This window comes from Nesoenas mayeri (genome assembly GCF_963082525.1).
Source record: "Nesoenas mayeri genome assembly, chromosome: 2".
NCBI lineage: Eukaryota > Metazoa > Chordata > Aves > Columbiformes > Columbidae > Nesoenas > Nesoenas mayeri.
The window spans coordinates 148,030,444-148,052,128 of record NC_137543.1 but is presented as its reverse complement, the minus strand read 5'-3'; the positions used below and the strand labels follow the sequence as shown (position 1 = coordinate 148,052,128).

Below are 21,685 nucleotides of genomic sequence, written 5' to 3'. Positions count from 1 at the left end.
GGCGGGAATTTTAGAGAAAGTAGTTTCGCTATTCTACAGAACATCAAGCCTCACAGCAACAGACCTGAAGGCAGAGGAGCTAGCTCATCTGCTTCTCCTGTGCTGGACTGCTCCAACAGGACATGGCCTTATTTTCTTCTCATACCCGGAGTTTTGTATATGCCAAGGGGATTTCCACCCCTGCTTTGGGAAACTACCAACTTTTGCTAGGTTGTACCTGTGTTCTTGCACAAAACATAGTTTTTCCTGTCTCTAATTTCATCCCATTACATTTAATCTTATCCCAAATGAGCCACCCTTGGTTTTTATATCCTTCAAATACTTGCAGAGGGTTATCATATCCTCCCCCTTTAGTCATCACTTGGAAAAGTTGTTTATGCTAAATTCTTTCAGGCTTTCCTCATCCAGCTGTTCCCTCCCACCTCTCATCTGTGGTGATGCTCTTTGAAAGTCCTCCAGGCTCCCTGCATCACCCTGGGCCCGAGGTGCACAGCAATGATTGCAACAGCCCAGGGGCCGCTTGGGTAGCCCCAGCACAGCCCCACTCTGCAATGTGATGCCTCGGCAGGCAGCCCCAAATCACACAGGCTTGTCCTGTCCCAATGGCTGCTGCCAGTCGTCTGCTTTCCAGGTTTCTCTCTCCTGTTGATAAGCAGCGTTTCAGATTATTTCCCCCAAATGTATTAACTTTGGTTTTCCCAGGCACAGTCTAATCTGGTTATTTCCTTCTCATATTTCTAGCCTCTCCAGCTTCCCCCATATTATTACTACATCCTCCCTCATTTGCTTTCGACTGCTTGGGCCAAATCAGAGAGAAAGCAGAGGTGAGCCAGGATGTGTATCCAGGCTCTCTGCCAGCCATTTTGCAAAGAGATCAGTCAGGCCATGAGATTCCACCTCTCACAAGTCACAGCGACAAACTGGGTTAGCAAATGGACCTGCTTTTTCCAGCCAACCTGGTTACAGGGGCAGGATCACCAGCTGACCCACATGGTCACAGGGGCCTGAAGGTTTCCAGCTCCTGTAGTGACCTGCAAGGTGTCTCTGGGTCCTCAGGTATTATTTCCAAGCAGTTATTCGAGGTCAGACACAAAAATGAACAAGTCCTGATTTTCAGATCCCAAGTACTGATAGTTTCCATTGGCAATTTTGGTCATCGTGCTACCTAAAGAATGAAGCTCTGGGCATGATTTGACTGAGAGCAGAGAAGTTCACCACCTTTGAATTTCACTTTTGAAATTTCACTTTCATGGAGGTGACTGAATTTCAGCAATTCTGGAGTTGTTTGCATGCCCGTGTGTACATTTCTGCACGTGTTTGTGTTCTGGTTTTGGAGGGAGAGAAAAGGCAGAAGCTCATTATCACTCCCTGAGAGCACAGAGACTGAAGAGGCGATGACAAGGGTCACTGGAAGTCTGTGGCCTCACTTGGGGCTGGGGTGGCCTGTGCTTTAACTAGCAAGCTGTTGCATATTTTCCCTCCTCAGAAACAGCCTGAATCACCTCACACCTACATAAGCTGCTTTCCAGGAGGTGACCTGTTTTCCTCAATCAACCATTTAATCAAACTGGGCTTTATTTTTATTTTAGTTCTTTATGTGATGTTACTCCTGGTTCACGAGCACTTTCAGCAGCTGTTCATGACCTTTCATCATTGCACCTCTCACTTCCTCGGGGCTTTTTCCCACTTGGAGACTGAGGCATCGCGTCTGCCGATGCAAAGTGAGTGTTCCTAACTCTGCTGCCTTCAGCTTTTAGAAAAACAGCTCTTTAGCACGAAACAGCTTACATTTTGCCAGACTGCAAGCAATTCTGCAAACTAATATTTACTAAGCCAGACTCAATCTGTGGAGTATTCCAGGTATCCAGCTGCCTGACACATGGGCAGGCAGGGCCAGCTCCACAGAGGTGATATGATGTGGTCCCCAGACCCTTAATACCCAGTGCTGAAGTGCCTGGTAGGTGACACAGAAGTCATCTGCCCAAGCTCCCCCTATATGAGCCCGGTCCCCTCTGCTCTCCCCCTACACTCTGACATCAGATAGTCAGGATGATGACCTGGAAGGTAAAGGCTCTGCAGCCCCTCAAGCCAGACATCAACCCCAAATCTCTCCATAGCTCCAGTTACAGTGCTATGGGGTAAATACAAGCTAGTGCTGCCTCTGCCAGCCTAAGAGCAGCCAGGGCTGGTGTGCCTTGCACAGAGATCATGTGCCTTGCAGTCCCTCAAGTTGGGGAAGAGGACCCCGAGCTCCTGCACAGCTCTAGGTGGGGAGGTGAGGAGACTTGCTGCAGTGCCAAGGGCCCAGGGCAGACCTCCCATGCAGAGCCTGAGGTTACTGGGAAAACTTAAGCACCTCCAGAGTGCAACAGTGGGGTTCCTTTCTCCTCACTCAGACATCTATAGTGGAGCCATACATTCCGAGCTTCTTTGCAGTCAGTGTGTAGAGGAAAAAACCTTCTGGATACAATTCACCTGACTCCACATACCTTCTTTCTTTTGTATGAGTTCACACCAATCCTAGAACCCAGCAGCTGAACTGAGTAGAGCTCTGCTGACTATAGAGTGACAGTGGTGATTTTTTCCCCAAGATTTCCTCTTAGCTCTTGTGTGGAGACATGAGGTCCATTTCATGCAAGTTCCTCTGCAAGTCTGAAGGCTGAAAATGGACAAAAGGAAGAGTAGGCAGGCAAAGCATAACAGTGGCTGCAGTGACGAAGCCATTTATAGCTGCCTCCATGCCATTCCTTAGCTTATCCATTCCTGGCCATCTCCTCCTCTGTAAGCAGGAGCAAAAGCTGAGGAACTATTTGGCCTTCAGCTTTAGTAAGTGCCACAAAAAGTGAGGGAGACTTTAAGTGGCATAGTTATCTTGGCCCTCGAGTTGTCCATGCCTACCCAGCACCAAAATCAGGCAAAACAGCCCAGAGGCATCCCGGCTGGTGGGCTGGGAGCCAGCGTAGGTCCCCTGATGTCAGTGCAGTACTGTGCCCAAGCTAACAAACCCAAGGCTTATTAGCTCAGGTGCAGTGCCAGGCAAATGTGTGAGAACTGCCATCATACCCACTGCTACATCTGTGTGACACCGGGCTGCATCTCAAGCCATTAGCAGCTCTGTGCATGGGCAGCCCTGGGCTGCTGCCTGGTTCTGAGTGCAAGGGGCTCGTAACCACTCTTGCTTCAGGCCAAATCTGAAAGACCCACCTCCCTCTCTCTTCTATATACACAGCAATAAACCCCATGAAAATGTCATAACAAGTGAGATGGAAGAAAGTCCAAGCCTAGTTTTGGTCACCCATTTGGATCTATGCCTTGGAAATGAGCAAACTGCTGACAACCATCCATCACAAGTAGTTTACCCTCGCTCTGCTAGTTCCCATGTCCAGGACAAATGTCCTTCACTTCTCACTTGGTGTCAGAGACCTCCTGTCTCATCATAGGTATTAAAGTGTGTCTTACATGTTGAAATTGTTGTGGTCCCAAAATGCTTTCAAGAGACATGATGTATGCAGGTGACAACACAAACTGTCACCAGTGCACTGGGGCAAAAAGGCTGCTCTTGGTTAGTCCATTAAGCCCTTTCTAACAGTGTTCCCATTCCAAGATAAAAAACACTTCAGTATTCAGCACTTGAAGTGTTTAAAAATAATAGTTTAGTGTGTGTGCAAGGGGGTGGGGGGTGGTTTCTCTGCAAACTGCTGCACTGTGATCTGGCTAAATATTTAAGCAGTGGAATAAAAGCCGCTCTCAAACTCTTCTGTCCCCGAGCATCCAAATAAGGGTGTGTGTATTCAGCACAAGCAGTCCTCTAAACCCAAGTTCCACATGCTAGCAGGTGCTGCTCCCTCTCTTTTCATCATCTGAGCGTAGCTGATGTCTCTTGCCAATTTCAAAGGCGAGCGCGCACAATGGTGACGGGGGACGAAGCAGCTGGGGGGGCGGCAGGGAGGGGGCACGGAGGGGGCCCTGCTTGGCAAGGTGAGCGGTGCCTGCCGGGCTGACGGGCGGCCCTGCCAGCTATTGGTGCGGCTCTGGGAGGAAAGGGGGAAGGAGGAGACGACAGCGAGGGAGAGAATTCAAAGTGAAGCGCCTGGGGCCAGCGAGCCGTGGCTGATCGGTGCCAGCTGCCATCCACTGCTCCTCTAGAAAATGTGCCAATTATTTTGCTGGAGTAGGGAAGAAAGAGCTGCTAGATGTGTGTGCGCACTTGTGGCTGATGGGGCTGGAGGAAGGCAGGGTGTATCTATGGCAGTAACTCACCCATACACACCCCACTGATTCACAGCCATCACAAGTTCCCTAACTCCTGGCATTCGAGGTGTGCTCCATGCACAGCCACCGCCTGGCCATCTCAAACTTCTGGGTCCTGAGGGAGAGAGAAAGGGTGGCCATGCTCCACATGCCTATCCCAGAGCAGAGAACACCACAAAACCAAACCTGTGTCTGCCTGGGAGCCATGTCCTGAGCTGCTGCACGGGACGGGACCTCAGCACCAGCTTGTTTATACCAGCTGCCAAACAATCAACTGGCAGGGAAAAAGTTTGGTCCCAAAACTGCCCCTGAGCTGAGGCTGCGCAAAGCTGAAGCCCCAGGGTCAGCAAAGAAGGCAGTTGGGCAGTCCTTTCCCCTCTGTCACCTGGGGCACAGTCCCCAAGGGGCAGTCCTGTTCGCACAAACAGAAGATGGCTTTGTCCTTTTCATGTGCTTCTGGGTGGAGGAATGTGGTTCATGTCAACCACAGCTTCTGTCCCCAAACTGGGATTAGCACCGCCTGTGTGGGCAGAGGGTTGGACAGGTTGGGTCAGGACAGCTCTAACACCCACGGCGGGATGCTGGGGAGGATGACATGGACACGGCTGCTAAAGGCTTTTGCAGAGGGGCTCGGGCAGCCCAGCACTGCTGTTCCATAGCGGAGCATCATGGGCACACGGCAGCCAGCGTCGGCCCATGGACTTGTCTGTAACCCCATCAGCCCGGGGATGTGAGCCAGGCAGCGCAGCCCAGGGCCAGCGGAGATGAGCTGGCACAGCAGGGTGACCCCTTGGGAAAGCAGCAGCAGCCGGTGGCCCCGGGGGCATTTACCGGACACTCTCAAGGACCGACTGTCTGCAGGCTGAGCGCTCGGTACCGAACCTGCCGGCTGCGCAGCCCTGCCGGGAGCCGCTCCGCAGGGCACAGCCCAGCGTCCCTGATCGCAATAACCCACCCGGAGCTGCACGGCGAAACGGCACAGCCTCCGCCGGGGCACACGGGAGCCCGGACTGCCCGCCCCCGCCGACGTGGACCGAGGAAAGCAAAGGCTGCGGCGGGGTCACCGTGCCGGGCCGGCGGTGCCACCTGCCGGCGGCGGGAGGGAGCGGGCCGGGCCCTGCGGCGGAGCGGGCGGGCCAGGGGCCCGGGGGTGTATCCCCGAGCTGCGGCGGTGGGGAGGCCGCCAGGATGGGAGCGTTCGGGTGCCCAGCGCCGCCTCGCCGGGAGCTGTGCGGAGGCTCCCGAAGGCTGTCCTGGGTACCCGGCGGACGAGGCGCCCCGTGCCCCTAGCCCCGGCTGCAGGTCTGTCCTGGGACACCCTGGCCCTAGGCACCAGGCGGCAGCGGGTTGACGCCGAACCCGGCGGTGCGAGGAAGGAGGTGACAAGGAGGTGACAGCCAGGCAGCGAGGCGCTGCTGCCTTCTGCAGGCGCTTTCCCCGCGGCCATGGCTGAGCGCTCGCCCAGCCCTTGGTTCCCGGCGCCTGGGGAGGTGCCGGCTGGCTGCTGCCCAGCCCCGAAGCACGGAGCCCCCGGCAGCGCTGCGGGGAGAAGAGCCGCGTCTGCCCCAGGGACGGGCAGCTCTTATGTCCCCTGTGTCACCTCTGCACCCCGGGATTCTTAAACACCTGCCGCGCTGAAGGGCACCTGGTGAAGTCCCCCGAGGTGATACAGCAGCTTGTGTCCAGCCCAGGTTCAGCCTCCACGGGATGATGCTCTCAGGGCAGGTGAGGGGCAGGAGGTGATCGCTGTGAACAGCCGGCCCAGCCAGCACAGGTGGGAGCAGAGCAGGAGCACAGTGATGTGTCCGTGTTACCGATGTCACCCACGGGGAACAGAATGAACAGAGTTCACCAGCTGTGCTCTGTGTGGTGCAGCAGCCAGTCATCTGTCCGGTCATCTGCCTTCACAAGATCCTCTGGCCATGGCTCACATGATGTGGCGTGAACATGGAGCAAGGACAAGCTGCTATTAAATTCAAGCAAGGCTGACAGCCTTCAGCCACTTCTTAATATAGAATGAAAACACCTTTTAATCACCTTGTGCTGGCATTTTTCCAATGTTTTTTCCTCATCTCTTCCCTTCCAAGAAGGCTCAATCATTATCCTATCTACCAGGAGTGCTTTCTCATTAGCAAACATCCTCCACCTGCCTTCGCTGGGCTCTGCCTGGCTCCCCACGCACGGCTCAGTTGCTTCTTTGAAAAATACTGCATTAAGGTTTTTTTAACTTTTCTTAATGAGTTTGGCTAAGAAAGGGGATGGTTTGGTGTGTCTCCTTCGGGAAGAAACACACCCACAAGAGATCCCTCAGGCGACAGAGCGAGGAGGCTGCATCTGTGTGTTTCCAGAAGCTCCACTTTCACACTCGCTTGTGTCTGATAAGGTCCATCTCATTCTAGAGATACAACCTGGGAGTGAATCTGCTGTTCCCAGGCCCTCACAGACCACTGCCTGTTCTGTGTCATCAGAAATCAGGCAGCTGCAGCAAGATCCTCAAATACAAACCCACATATTCTTTTAGCACTTGTTCTTATGGTCTATGGACATCAGCAAGTGAGGTGTGTTGGATAAGGTGGTATCTTATTTGTCCAACTAATATGGGCTTCCCCAAAACCCTACTATATGGAGTCTTTGTATGTATTTTAAGGTCAAACAGTAGATCTTCTGCAGTATCTACTCTGTCCAAACTGATACCAAGACCGGTGGTGGTTCCAGAGGATCTCCACAGGACATTTCTGAAGGCCTCCAACTTGTCCTTCTGTTGCTCAGACTCTGGGCTCTCAAAACTCATTCCTGTTGCTGCTTTGTGCAATTTTGGCCGGTCCTTCTGTGCTTCACGTTACCCCAGCCTTGAGTGCTGCATCTGCCTCTGCAGGGCCTGTCTTGCGCTTCTTTTCTCATCCAGCAGTCATGTGTTGGCAGAACACATGGCTCTATCTAAATCAAAAAGCATTGCAAAAATTAGATCTGTTTTGTTGAGAATTTTGATACTGAAGTAAACCAGAGACTTCTGGACAAAGTAAAAACCTTGGACTATTTCTGGTAGTTTTCCTCTTGTGAGGTGTGCTGCGTTCCTTAGTGTTTATTCCACTGGTGCGGAGTGGTAGGGTGCAGCGTGGTTCTGCTTCTGGTCTGCAGCCAAATGTTGGAAATCTTTTCTGAAATAGAGAATCATCTTCCCCAGATCACTAATAAACCACTTGGAAAGAACTGGGTGTGAAGGGGGAAATACTTTCCCCCAGCTGTGCAGCAAAGCACCAGCAATTGTGTTCCTGAAATACAAAAGTTAGAATTGTTTAAAAACCAAACCAAAGCACATATTTAAATTGTAAGACTTCAGTGAAATGAAGGTAGCAGACAGAGTTAGAAAAAGCATTAGAACTAGCTGAGATTTTACTTGGAAACTACTTGCATAAATGACAAGTTCAAAAAGAGCTATAGAAGTGAAATGATGAAATATTGCCTGGGTCCACATAAATAAGCCAAGTTAAATCAATTACTTTTCTTTCTATAAATCATGAGCAATTTATAAAGCATAGTGTGAATGAACAGAAGCACTCATAATAAAGTGTTACCACTTCAACAACATTATTATATACAGCATCCAATTTCTGGAGCTAGGAAGCAGGTGCCTTTCTCCATAGCATGTTGCCATTACCAAGAGTAGAGATTGTATTGAGGCTAATATATGTTTACTGGCTGCATAAAGACAATTAATAGCCCCGCGTGTAAACAGTTATCAGTTTATACAGCATATTTCAAAATTAGAGGGATTAAATATCAGAGTGCTGCTATCACAGCACCAGTGGCTCAGCAGTTGCCACTGGAAAATGAATGTGCTGGTTGGCATAACCTGGAACCCTCAGGCTGCAGAGGGGGAGGCTGAGCAAACACCACCCTTTAGGGAGCGTAAAACTGAGGTTGAACCAGTATCAGGCAGTAATATGGAAAATGGAGACAATAGAGGTTGCCTGTTTCTACCTCTCCTTGCTCTTCCAGCAGTGCGTGTGCTCTGGGACTTTGCTTTGGTTCAGTAACCTGGTGGATTGTTCCGTGGACAGGTCCCTGCAGGGGACAGAGCAGAGGTTTGGGGTGGTTTAGGTGATGTTTGCAGCCATGGTGCAGGCAGCCAGGAGAGATGAGCCTTCAAGGACCCATCCAGCTTAGTTGTATTGGTAGATTCACAAGCACAGGAACGCGGGAGTGCCAGGGTTTGGCAGCACAGGGCTGGACTGTGTGCACGCAGACACATGTAGCAGAGCCAGGGACCTGAGACAGAGAGTCAATAGCTTTTACCATTAAAATCTACAAACAACTCTACCTTTTATTTGAGGAAAGTTTTCTTCAAATGCCCCGGTTGTTTATTGTGATTAAAGGGCAGGAAACAAAGCTGTGTTTCTTTTTGTGTAAATATTGGATCTTTTAGCCACAGAGTGTAAGAAATTTATCCGGAGTCTGGTACTTACTGTGAAAATACATCCCTGCGCTAGTCTAAGGGGTGACACTGAGCAGGAATGATTTACAAAGCTTTATGTGAGTGGCACTTTACGGTCCTGCCAAAAAAGCAACTGGTGCTTTCTGCTTTGTCAGCACATCAGGACTGCACATGGACACCAAGTCACAGGGCTGCCCTTACTGTATGGCTGTGACTGTAGAAACAGGATGGGGCCATCTTTGCCCCTTGGGCTGCACATCCTTACGGAGAGCACAAGATTTGGCTTGAAAGAGTGTGAAGATGCCGTCCCTGCTGCTGATCTCGTGTGCCTGCTGCCTCACCAGTAGGGCACATTGTGCTGATTCTCTAAGGAATAAAGGGTAGGGAGCACCTGAAGGCAAAGCAGCTCAGCTTCAAGAAAGATGACGGTGTGCGCACAGCATGAGGCGCTCCCTCTTGTTCACCATTCCTCTGAAATACGCTGAACTTCAGGAGAAGCACAAGTCAGGTGTAAAGATTTTCTTTGCTTCGGCTCCAGAGCATGCAGCCTTATGGGATGACGGGCACTGCTGCTTCAGCAGCTCTCCAGCGCCAGCAGTCGTCCCTGCATGACTCTCTCCCCGTCCATGCTGACCCCTAAAGTGCAGAGGAACCCGGGGGAGGGCTGTCCTCCCTGCAAGGTGCAGCGTGGCTGGTGAAATACTGCCACTTGGCTGCTGCTTCATCCTCTTCATTCTAGCCTTGCCCCTTTTTACTGCTTGTATATTTGGGCCATGCCTCTGTCTGAGGAGGTTTTGCACTTGTTCACCTCCAAGTTTAGAAGTCGGTGCCCAGAAAAACACTGCTAGCAAGAAGCCAGTCCAGCTCACATGCTAAGGCTTCATATGAAGGGAAAATATTAGTAAAATATTTTAGCTCTTTTTTTTTTTTTTTGTATTATTATTATTATAGGTGCAGAATAGTTGGATTTGATAGAGAAAAACTAACACTGACACAGTCACAAGGTTTAACAAAACTTAGCCACAGAGCCAGCATGAATGAAGAAACTGCGCTGGCTCTCCAGACTGTTCTCCAGGCAGCTTTAGCTACTATTTCCCCAGGAAAGCAGCAAAAAGAGGAGTTACTCAGAATTAGCTGTTCTTCCAGGTTCTTGTCTTATTTCAGTGATCAAATCACAGGAAAACACCACAGAATCAGCACTGATCTCACATGAGACCAGAGGAGGGAGAACCAACCTGGTGCATCAAGCACTGTACCCCAACCTCCTTCATCCCCATCAAAGACCAAGTCATACACTCTATCTCAGGACGAAGGTTAAAAGTGCTCTTCTAATTATGGGAGCATCTCAGGTTTGTGTGATCACCCCCATGCTGTTGTCCAATGAGAAGCAAAGGGGACCATGTGCCCCAGAGGCAGCACTGACTGGCTGAGCATGATCCTCGCCCTGTGCCCAGAAGGGATTTATTTCCCCACAGCATCAGCTGTCGGCTCCAGCGTCACACTGGGAGAGTGCATCAGCTGAACAGGGCTCATAGATTTGAGCCGTGATTTGGGTGTACAAGCTGCTTTCTCCTACTTCTAGGCAGCAATGACCTATTATTGCAAGCCTTTAGTTTCAACCCAAGGCAATGTGGAAAGTGGGCACTTCGGAGAATATTATTATTTCTCATCTGCTACTTGATCCAAAAGGGAAATTCCCTTCGAGGGTTAGCAGCAGGAACTGGGCACATTGCTCCTTCTGCCGCTCCAGCCAAGCAGGTTCAATGCTGCCCCATGGGGAGCAGCTCCCAGGAACGGTCTTGGCCAGCCAAAGCCTCTGCCCCGGCGGCTCCAGGGGGTCACTCTGCACCCCCCTGCCCTCTCCCATGAACGCACCCCGGGCTTTCAGACAAGCTCAGAATCAGCTTCCACCAGTTGTGCATGTGGGTCCAACAGCTCCTGCTCAGCTAAACACCCGTTTGGGAGACTGATGGGATGCCAGTGGACTGAAACAAGCTCCCCCAAACTGGTAATGATTAATTTTGTTTTTTCTTACCCAACCTACCTTCCCTTTTCCCTCCTCTTCTGGCTGAAGCATATGGGTTGCAGATTTTTCAGACATCATGTTTGATTTGCTGGTTTGGCATACAAATTTATCCGTGTTTCCAGCCCATTTCACTGCTAACAAATCCTTACGTGTGCAGGAATGTTTGTGTAATCGAAGAGCAATATTTTTAAGAGTCAGGACTGAGCAGTTTAAAACCATAGGAGATAAGAATCACAGCTCAAAGCCTGGAAACCGCGAGGCTGGCAGAAAACACAGAATGCTGTGTTTGAGGTACTTGGGTTCCTGTACCAGAGACACTTTGAATTCCCCCAAGATACCAAGTGTGTTCTTGGGGGTTTCTTTTATGCAAGCAAACAACCCCTCTCCTCATTGCCCAGACTGGTCCCGTTTGAGCTGTATTCCCCAAGCAGGGCTATAAAAACAGTTCAAGATGATTTTAATGGCCCTTTCCCATTTCTGACCATAAATGGCATCCCCACAGTGGAGACGTGCAGCAAATTAAAACATTACCCACAGTTGTGTCTGAGCCGTTACAATGACTTGTTTTCTGTTGTCCGCTTCACATTTCAGGACAGCATTTTGATAAGTTGCAAGTATATTAAGGACAATAAAAACACTTTATTTTCTGCAAAACCTTGAAGATTTCTTACACAATGTTAGGAGCAAAACACTTAAATAGGAAGCTGGGTTCTGTGTCCCGGTTCCTGGAACTGAGACACGAGATATCAAATTGTATATAAATGACGGTAACTCTGAAAGCTGACAACAGTGGGTTATGTTCCACTGCTTGCAGGTCCCCATGCCGGCTTGTCTTGTCTTCTAGCTGAGATTCTAAAGGCTTTAAGGGTGGGTGGATGTTGCCCTTCAGCAGCACTTAGAGGACTGACAGTGTTTTCAAAAAAACAAAAGCAAATGATACCACCCTGGCAGAGGGAAAAACAAGGTCAATCATGCTATGCAAATCAGCTCTCTGCTGAGAGAAGATTCAAAACACTGGAATCTGCACCCCCACAGCACAGATTGAACATGAATAAACAAAACTTCATTCCTGCTTGATTTTATCACTAGAGAGGGTGAAAGAGGAAAATATACGGGTGCAAAAATACTTAGATGAATACAGGAGTGACTTTGGAAACCTCTCAGTGCTTAAAAAAGAAATGTGTCCCTATAAAGCCGTGCCTTTTCAAACCAAGAGCAGCCCCCTTGCAGAAGACAGAGCTGAGAACCTCTCAGGAACTGTCAGACATTTAAACACCCTGCATTTGGCTGGAGGCTATAGAAGAAACATCCTGACTCTGAATACTGTTGCTACCCTTTTCTTGGGTTCTTTATTTTCAGTTCTTGACAGAAACCAGTAATGAACGGAAATAACATCGGTGCTGAAAATTCACCGGTAATATCTCAAGTCAGGTGAAGAGTACTTGTCTACTTCTAGACTTGGTTTATTTAGTTAAAGGCACCTTACAACTTACTACCTGATCTGTCAAAACAGGACTAATTCTAACTGTGGGGCAATACTTAGTGCAGATCTTGGTGAAATCCACACCTCACATGTTCAAATATCCTACTCAATTTCCCTGGGCCTAGGAGAATGGCACAGGCAGCCCTGTGGGTGATCCCTTTCCACCAAGGCAGGAGCAGCGCTGAAGGGCTGCAGGGCAGAGGCAACTCACACGAGCAGGAATGAAAATGTGAAATCCACTAAAGCCACCAGAGAGGAACCACACAAGTTGTTACAGAGATGCCAGAAAATCATTTCAAACAACAGCAAATTTTTACTCGAGTAGTCTATTCAATGTGCTAATTAGGTGGACGAAAACAATTTTGACTCTGGTGTATATTGAAAGAATGGACACGATGCCATACTTGTTTTCAGTTCAAGTTTTACTCTCAGTCGCACAATGGTTGAAAAGACTTTTTCAAAGTTTGAAAACCGGCATAATAATTTTGGTTTCATGTATAAAACAGGGCAGCCTGAAGCATACAGGAGTTGTGTGACTGTTCCAATGATCAGCAATAAAGTGTTGTACAACCTTTTATTTCATACATTGATTTTTTTTCTACATATCTGCTTCTCAAATGATAACTCTGTACAACACCTGCAGATACCTAAGGTTAAAATATCTTGATAAAATACCACATTATGGAAGGTTCCAATGACTTGGCATAGATTACAGTACAAAATAATGACAAGTCAGAGCGTTGCTACGAGTTTATTCAGAAGCTTTTACTTTTGGTTCTTATATCACAAAAGACGTTTAATGTTTACAACAAGTATTAGAAACTGAGATGTTTTTATTTCTACTATTATAAAAGTAACATAGGAGACCATTCTAAGCCATCTTCAAAAAGCAGACCAATCTTATTTTTTTTGTATATAAACTGTACACAAAAAACAAGGCACTATACATTTTTTGGATAATAAAGTATAAAGGTTGATTCGCATAGTTTCTCAAGAAATCCATGCTATAAATACAAATGCTTTGTTCGGTTTAGCACCTGAAGCAGCACTGAGAACAATTCATTACCTATTGCAGAGAGAAACTTTTCAGAATGCGTAGGAGATACATGTTGGTGGTATAGCTAGTTCAGTACGAGCAACTGCCATCCAGCTACTTTTCTGTAGTTTTGACATGAAAGTCTTGAAAGTGAATATATATTGCATTGTTAAATACATACTTGTTCTATGTGTTTATATAAATATAAATTCTTTGTAATCCACAAACTAACAAAATAACACTTTACAAAGAGAACTTCTTCAAAAACAAAAATGGCAAGTATTGTATATAGCCAAAGGACACCTGCAGCAGTAGCTCAAGAAACTACTGTTTAAGTGCATAGGAGAGCAGAGCTTGAACACATAACCTTTAAGAGTCAAAATTGAATTCCATTTCCAAAGAGTTCTCTTGGCTTTTTATAATATTACACACCTCCAGATAGGTAGTCACTAATAACTTCAGATTATTTCTATTTATTCTGTAAATGTGGGGTACAATTCTTGTAAAGGGCGTAGCAAGTGAAAACAGACATCCCTTTAGTGCTCACTCCAATAAACACAAGTTAGAAAAGTCCTTTTGCCTTCTTCAGATTAACCTGCTTCCAAGACGGCAGTGCGTTGTACTCTTCTCTTGTCATCTCCAATGCAGCCTGCATTTAAAATGAGAGGATATGCCATGAGTAAAAACACTTGTACGTAGCAAAGCTGACAAATGACTTTGCGGCACAACTGGATACACATGCAGAGATTAACAGTGCACCTATTCTCTCCTTACCTCAAAGTCCTCATCTGAAAGGTAAATTTCAAGCTTCAGTGGATCAACTCCCTCAGGTAGAGGCCTGGCTAAGAGATCTGCGAGCGGATACACCGTTTTACACAGCTTGGCGAGCACATCCTCCACAAGGATTATCTGATTAGAAACATCAGCATCCTGTAGGGAGAGAAGGAAAACAGAAGAGGATCACGATGCTGAAGCCACCAACTGCTCCTACTATTTGCAGGTGTCATGGGATCCACCCTGGGCCACGGAGCACAAAGTCACATGTCCAGGTCCGTACAGAGGCGGACAGTCCTGCCCTATAACAATTTCACAGCTAAAAAAAGGTCTGCACTTAGCAGAAGGATATCCTGTACTCTCAGAATCTCAGTTTAAGGCTCAAATCTATGTTCAGTCATGAAGCCAGCATCTTCCACCCAAGGATGGCTGCAGGAGACTTACAAAGCAGAAAACATCATCTGCCCTGAGGTGCCCCTTCACTGAAGGCTTTTAAAGCAGCCACATGGAATTCAGCTGTGACTCCACTTCCCGGGTGGGGAAGTCCGTGCTGGGGTCTGGGGCCAGCGGGTCCTTTGCGGGGCATTCTGCTCCCCTGCACTTCAAGTCCGCAGGACAGACCAGAACTGCAGGTTGCTGCCTGTTTCACCTGATGGAAACAGTGGTTTTGCTAAACTCTAGCACATCTCCTTCTAAGAGATGATTCAGCTAACACTTTCCTCCTGTTCTAAACAAAAAAAGAATATGAGAAGTTAAATGAAAAAACAAGCAGGAATGCCTCCAATATCCACACTCCCAGTCAGAATTTAGCTATGTTGTTACTTTTTTCCCCATGGGGACTCCTGAACTTTCTAAGTTCATCTTCTGGATTTTGGGGCTTGACAGCACAAACAAGCAACGTTACTGACAACACAAAACACAATTAGTAGCAACCGGAAACAGTTTCTGCAAAGAAAAGATTTACCATTTCTGTGATCTCTGCGATGTCTTCCCTGTGTTCCCAACTTGGGAACATGTTAGTGAAGGTCAGAGGCTCTAGGCCAGCATGAATCAGATAAGATTTGGGGGGCTTCTTTACATTTTTTCCTAAAAACAGTCAAAATAAATAATAAAAAAGGAGAAATTACAAACAGTACCATATTTTGCAATGTCACCCATGATCCAAAGCTCCCTCATAAGCATGTTTAATTGGTACTTTCCCGAAAAGCTGAAGTAATTTAAGGAAGTAGGAATAAATGTCACCAGGATTTTTTTAATGTAGTAGGACACTTTTTAATGTGCTTTTCATGGTTCTTAAATCTGCCTTTTACTGTATCTGACCACAAAGATCAAACCATGCATGCTGAAAATCCCCCACAGTTCATTCCTATCCCAACGTATTCCTCAGTTTACAAAACTGAGTTAGAATCTGGGTAAACAGAATGTGATGGTCTGAAATTAGGCAGATTCAGGTAAATGAAACCTTCTGGTAGGCTCAGAAGAAGTGTCCTGCCAGCAGCAAATAAAGCTTAAGCTTGGGGGCTTAAGTGATAACGTTTAAACTATTCTTAACTTGGGATACTGAGGTCTAACACCATCATTTGGATATTACAAATTCAAAAGAATAGCATCTAAAAGTTAACAAAGGTAATTAGTGATGATTTTCAAAGACAGTCCTGCTTCTTTAAAAGATGTATATATGCACACTATATAGGACAGAACCCTGCCCAGGAGTCATGCTGTGTCAGATTAAGTGGTTAAAGTCATTATGCCAAGGACTGGTGAAAAAAGGCCCTGTTGGTTGAATGACTTAATTCTCCAAAGATTCAAAAGCACTGATGAACTCCTGATATTACTGGAAAGAGGTAGACAAGCAGTCAGGGACTGGGAAGAGCTATCTTTCAAAAAAATATTGTACCTGCGTCTTACTTGGATTCAAATAACTCAGTCTAATAAAATCTTTCTTCCAGATAAGCAACAGAAAAGCTGAAGATGTTGCAGAGTTCATAATCAGGTGAAACTAAGAGAGCAACATGACAGTACCTCACTTCTTAGGGCTGTGGCTTCCCTAAAAACTATGTATTGCAAAATTCTATCATTCCCTACATTCAATCTCAGAGCAACTTTAATGCACTAATATTTCCTCCAGAACATATAAATCCATTACAGATGATCCTGTCTTTTCCTGTAGTCCCCACCTGCACTTGATGCATGTGGGCTGTCAGGCAGAAGGGTCGAAAAGAACTCAGCCCCCTCCTGCCCACGGCCGAGCAGCACCCAGGGAGCCGGTGCAAGCCCTGTGCTCAATGCGAAGGGAGAGCCTGGCAGGACGTCCTTGTTCCACTAGCTTTGCAAACCTGCGCATTACAGGTTTGGCTTTACATGAGGTGTTGGGAGCAAACTGATTTGAGAGAGTATGTTGACATGAAAGTGAATACTGGAGATAAAAGCTCTGTGAAGTAGTCTACCAAATGTATTAAAAGGTGAGTGTTTTAACTATACTATTTAGACAGGAGATCTATCATTTGAATACTTGATTTTAAGCCTTCTTTTCCACATATTTTCACTGTGGTTTAATTGCTCAGTCTACCATGAACAATACAACAAGAGCTTAAAAACTTTGCATTGAAAAAAAATGTGTAAACTTGCTCCAGTTGCACTGCTCCACTCTCACTAATTCAGCCAAGAAATAAAAGGAGAGTGACATTTGCTAATGTTTCAGTATAGGTAAGATGAAAATGTATGTGAGAGGTGAAGCATTTTCCTTGCATGAACTCTGGCCTTGGCATAAGCTGATCTCACAAGAATCACTGAAGGGCAAACCAGACTCTTCTCTCTCCTAGTGGGCTGCAGCTCAGCTCTCCAGACTGCTGATTTAGCAGATAAAACCACAGAAAAACCTTAAAGACATTTTGACAAGATAAATAAGATTTATGCAAAGGAAGAACTCCTAGGTATATTAAAGGGATATCCAAAGTTGATAATCAATCTTTTTCATATCATTATGTAGCTAAACACTGCAAGCCAGGAAAAAAAGGAAGTGGGGAGGGAAAGAGAGGGGAAAGGGATACAGATGAAGAAAGAAATTGAGAGAGAAAAAGAAGAGAAAAGCATTTTAATGCTTCTGATCACTCAGCTATATTCTGATAGGCAAAATAATTGCAGCAGCATTGGCTTCTCCTGAAATTCAATTTCTCCATCCTGATAAGTAACAACGCGTAAGAGCTAGTCAGCCCTGATAGCTTGATGCAATGAAATTTTGAGGTGGTTGACAGAATCCTAGATTGTGAAAGTGACAGACCACCAGAACAGCACAGTTTAAACAGTAAAATCTACTAAGCAAGTTCATGTCAGCTTTAGTAATGAAATAGTACAAGCAGAATTGGTCTTTAACAGTAACAAATGTGTTCTGTACCTATCCAACCACACAGCCCAAAGCTGTTGAGAACTATCCCACGGCAAAGAGGATAAAGCCATAACTGCCGTAAAGTCACAGCCAGAGGTAATGAAGCGAGCGCTCAGCAAAAACCCTTGTCCTGTGATACATATGCTAAACTTCAGACCACTGAGGATTCACTAAAGAGCTTTCTACTGCGTATCAAACTTGGATGTCGCAAATTCAATCCAGTGCAGAAGGTATTAATCTCTTTTCCCATCACCAAACTCGATGAAGTTCAAGAAATCTGGAAGAGCATCCAAACCTCAGCATGTGTATCTGATTCCATCTCTGCTGGGGCCAGAAAACATGATTTTCATTACCAGAAGATTACACAGGATAGCATCAGGAACACTAAGATGGGGATCTTACTTCCGTCTCTCTTGCTAGCCTGCTGAGCAACTCTGGGCCCTTCTTAGCACTTTCCTCTGCGCTGACATTCAGTTCTGCTGTGAAGTACATTTATGTGGTCATTTCAAAGAAATGCATCTTATCACTTCTGACTTGCAAAAACTGGGGGTGAGGATAGCGAAGGACAAGTAACTGGCCTCTTCTTTAGAAATTCAGCAGTCACTGCCAAAGACTCCTCCAATTACTGCCCTGTTTTTAGCACCCCATTCCTAAACAAATGCTGCTGTTTGGCAGGGCAGTGCCAGGGGCACCAGGGGTTGAACCATGCAGAGCAGTACTGCAGTCCAATAAAGGTCACATTTCAGTGTCTCCAATACTGGTTTTCAGCTGTCTACTGCCAGGTGTTACCACCTCCCCTCAGTGACATGAGACAACTGAGTAGAAACACAACACTTGCTCCTACTCCTAATTGACCTGCAGGTGGGGAAGGAGAGACTGGCTTATGTTCTTAAGGGTGGAATCCAACAAGGGTATCACCTTCCATCTTCAAATATGCAAATGTCTATGGGAGAAGATGACAGTTACCACCAGCTGTGTCACAAGTTCTAAAGTTTATTTGCTACAGAAGAAATCAGTGGCACCATGAGGTCTCAAAGACTATAAGTGAGCAGGCTTTCCTTGCAAGAGGACATAGTTCACACCAATTAAGCCCTAGTGACTTATTCACAGTGAGAAATTGCTCTGAATTAACAGAACACGGTTGTTACTTATGCCCTCTCCTGGATGGCAATGCCACACCTTTTTCTATTCATCCTCCATCAGAATACGCAAGGTCTGTTCCCAGCCTCACCCAGCCTTAGATGAAGTGAGAGGAAAGCATTATGGTATCTCAAGGAGACTCTACTAGTGCAGAAAATAATCTAGTCCGTGTACTCTTACATGACCATCAATTGCAGCCTGAATCACGGCATCTGAGTGACAATAATTGTCTGGTAGAAATGAGCACGAGCCTCAGCTCTGTGCTCCAGCCTTTCCAGTGGCCACCTGTCTCCATGTGAGACTTGTTCTTGATCTTCAAAGTCTTTCCAAATCCCCCACTAAATCAAAACCCAGTTACATCATCAAACAGCATCTTCATTCAGTTTTCAGATACACAGAAGCTTATGAAATCTAAGTGGAGCTAAGATAGAAATCATTCAGGTTTAAAAGGCTGTGTTCTCAGAATTTTAAGGATCTGATGTCTGAATTGTTCTCCCACAATGGGGGCACAAAAGAGAAATAAAGCCTTTACTCTGAGAACTGAGTCAGCAGAGCACCTTGTCAATTTGGGAACAATGCCATTACTAGAGAAACAGGTTGCTAAGAAAGAGTAGTGAATGAATCTTCAAATACACTGATGCTTATCAATAATGTTTGGGGAGCACCTGAGTGCCTTTCAACTCGGGACGGCAGGGCATGGGAAGGTGTGACACACTCAGAACAGCAATCTGTTACCTTTGCAGTACCGGAGCACTGTCTCCATGGCGCATTTCCTGTCCGTGGCCCACCTGATTCGAGCTGATCCGGCTATTTTGTTTTCCACAGGCCACCAGCCTTGCCACAGGTACACTTCATGGTGATTGTCAACAAGGAACAGTGCTACGCAGCCAAAAAAACAATAAATCCATCACTAGCCACTTACTAGTTCTCAGAATCCCCTAAACAACCCACCTTATATGCTTGTCAGCATCACAACAGGACCATTTTGAAGCTTACCAATCCCTTTGGTTTTTCAGCCAGCTGAACTCAGATTCTCCAATATAAACAATGTATTTTTATAGCAAGCTTTTGGGATACATGTATGTTTGAGTAGTTCTCAGCATCTTTATCATGGAAAAATTAGCGATATTGCTAAATGATGTATAAGCATCGCATGCACACTTTCAGTGATAAATGAAGATAAAACTGATTACCTCCTGAATCACTGCCCAAGACAGGATATAATTATCTGTTTTCTTGTTACTTAATTATTGTAAAGCATATACCTGGCTGTGGGGCAGTGTAAAGATCCTCTTGCAGGAATGGCATGGAATTGATGACAGCAGGGTCTCTTGAAGGGTAAACGTACTCAGTGGCTGAGAACTCTCCTGATGAACTACTGAGGCTGAACAGGCGGGGCGTGAAATTAAACTTTCCAGGATCTTTAAAGAACAAAAATCGAGAAGATTTCCAATAGAAAATGCCAGAGATTAATGTAAGAATAACAACAGCAAAAAAATCGACTTTTAGGGTGACTGCAAATTCTCTGTTTTTCGGAAAATCAAGAAAAATGACCAAAAGTCTTCGGGGACTAGCAACAGCTGTGAAGAACTTCATTGAAAAGGCTGGCTGCCATCAGCTTGAATCTGATCCTCGCGAGTTACTATCAGACATTTCATAACTGGTTGTTTTGCAGCTTATGTGAGGCAAGCTCATCCCAGACTTCACTTTTTAACTGACAAAATTTCCACTTGGTAAATTAATTCCCCTGCTACCTTTGTTGGCAGTGTCAAAGCAAAGACTGCACAAGAATGTGTGCAGAACTGCCTCCTAAGTCCCTTCAGAAGAAAAGCAAAATGTGTTGGTAACAGCATTAACTGTTGCTCTGTGCTGCATGAATACAGAGGGCCTGCAGAAGGGGGAGAGAACAAAATTAAACACGTGGTTTTCCAGCACCTTCCTTCTAGAACAGTATTACTTAACTCAGTGGGATTTTTGGAAGCACCTGAAGGAATCATCTCAACTACCAAGAAGTTCTTCAAAAGCTTTACATTAAATCTCACAGTGCCACAGACCAATAAAGTAAAATGCAAGTGCCAAATACAGGAATGCAGGTCTACCTTGCAACATGCAATCATAGGCCTTTCGATCTCTCCTTCCTAGTGCGTCCCAGAATCCCAAGGGCTCTGATCCTTCATCACATTCATGAATCGTCACCTTGCTGCTGCTGTGCAGCCCTGCCTCCAGCGGACATCTACAAAACACAAAGAAAGAGACTGAACCCAGCTTTCCCGCCCCAAACACAACTAACACAAACCTGCTGGCCACCTGCACTATTAGAACCCAAAGGCACCCTGCAGGCTTGTTGCACACTTCATATTGACATTAGCTTTTTGAAAATGATGACAAAAATTATCAATAAACAAGACATGGAATGCCAGCAACCATTCTCATACCATTTCTGATCACATTCCCAGGTGGAGGAGATGCTCACATGAGGTCTCAGTAGGGATTCTCACTGCTTGTTTTTGTAACTACTGCTATCCTCCTTGCATGCTTTCCCAAATTCATTTCCTTATTCACAAGACTTGACTCTAATTTTCCTATCAACTTGGGGTTAGTTTACTATTCTGATATTGAGCATCTCCCTCCAAATGCACAAAGATTATCTTTTTGCAACCTTAATTAGTACAGTATGAAGAATAAGTGCATTTGACATTCAGTGATTAAAGAACGTGTCCCACTCCACTGAATCAACTACCTGTCATTCCTATGTCTTACTAAGCATGCACATGCTGCAGTTCTACTCAGAGGACAGCTTTATTTATTTCAACTTTTCTTTGAGGCAGACTATTTCAAGTAAATTGGTAGCCTGTATAAACATCTCCAAAACATAAGTCAGACACTCACTGTTCTTTTATTTTATTGGCTGCTGTTCTTCCTACATCCTTGGTGTGAGATTGTGCTTTGCAGCCATGCCACAGGTAGATAAGAGCTTTATTTATATTGAGGACAATCATGGATGTCCGGGAACGCAGGCTGCTGCAGTGACATGCTACTTCAAGTAAATTTCCTTCATTGGGAACTTCTCCTCGCACGCAATATAGCCTCCAGTCACCTGGAGCAGACAGGAACAGTGCAGCAGTATTACACAGTTACATGGGACTGAAAATTCA

At 46.1% G+C, this 21,685-nt stretch overlaps 1 protein-coding gene across 1 annotated transcript in view; it reads right to left on the bottom strand.

Moving 5' to 3' along the window:
- Positions 1–13,132: 13,132 nt before the first annotated feature.
- Positions 13,133–21,685, bottom strand: part of SVIL (supervillin) — a gene marked incomplete at its 5' end in the record, with an annotated part of 73,095 nt that continues 64,542 nt past the window's right edge. Inside the window, 7 exons of the mRNA XM_080340371.1 lie at positions 13,133–13,880; positions 14,006–14,161; positions 14,970–15,091; positions 19,266–19,409; positions 19,796–19,951; positions 20,630–20,763; positions 21,420–21,627. Coding sequence (XP_080196497.1) covers positions 13,794–13,880; positions 14,006–14,161; positions 14,970–15,091; positions 19,266–19,409; positions 19,796–19,951; positions 20,630–20,763; positions 21,420–21,627 — 1,007 coding nt within the window. The 3' untranslated portion in view covers positions 13,133–13,793. The remainder of the gene's footprint in view (positions 13,881–14,005; positions 14,162–14,969; positions 15,092–19,265; positions 19,410–19,795; positions 19,952–20,629; positions 20,764–21,419; positions 21,628–21,685) is intronic.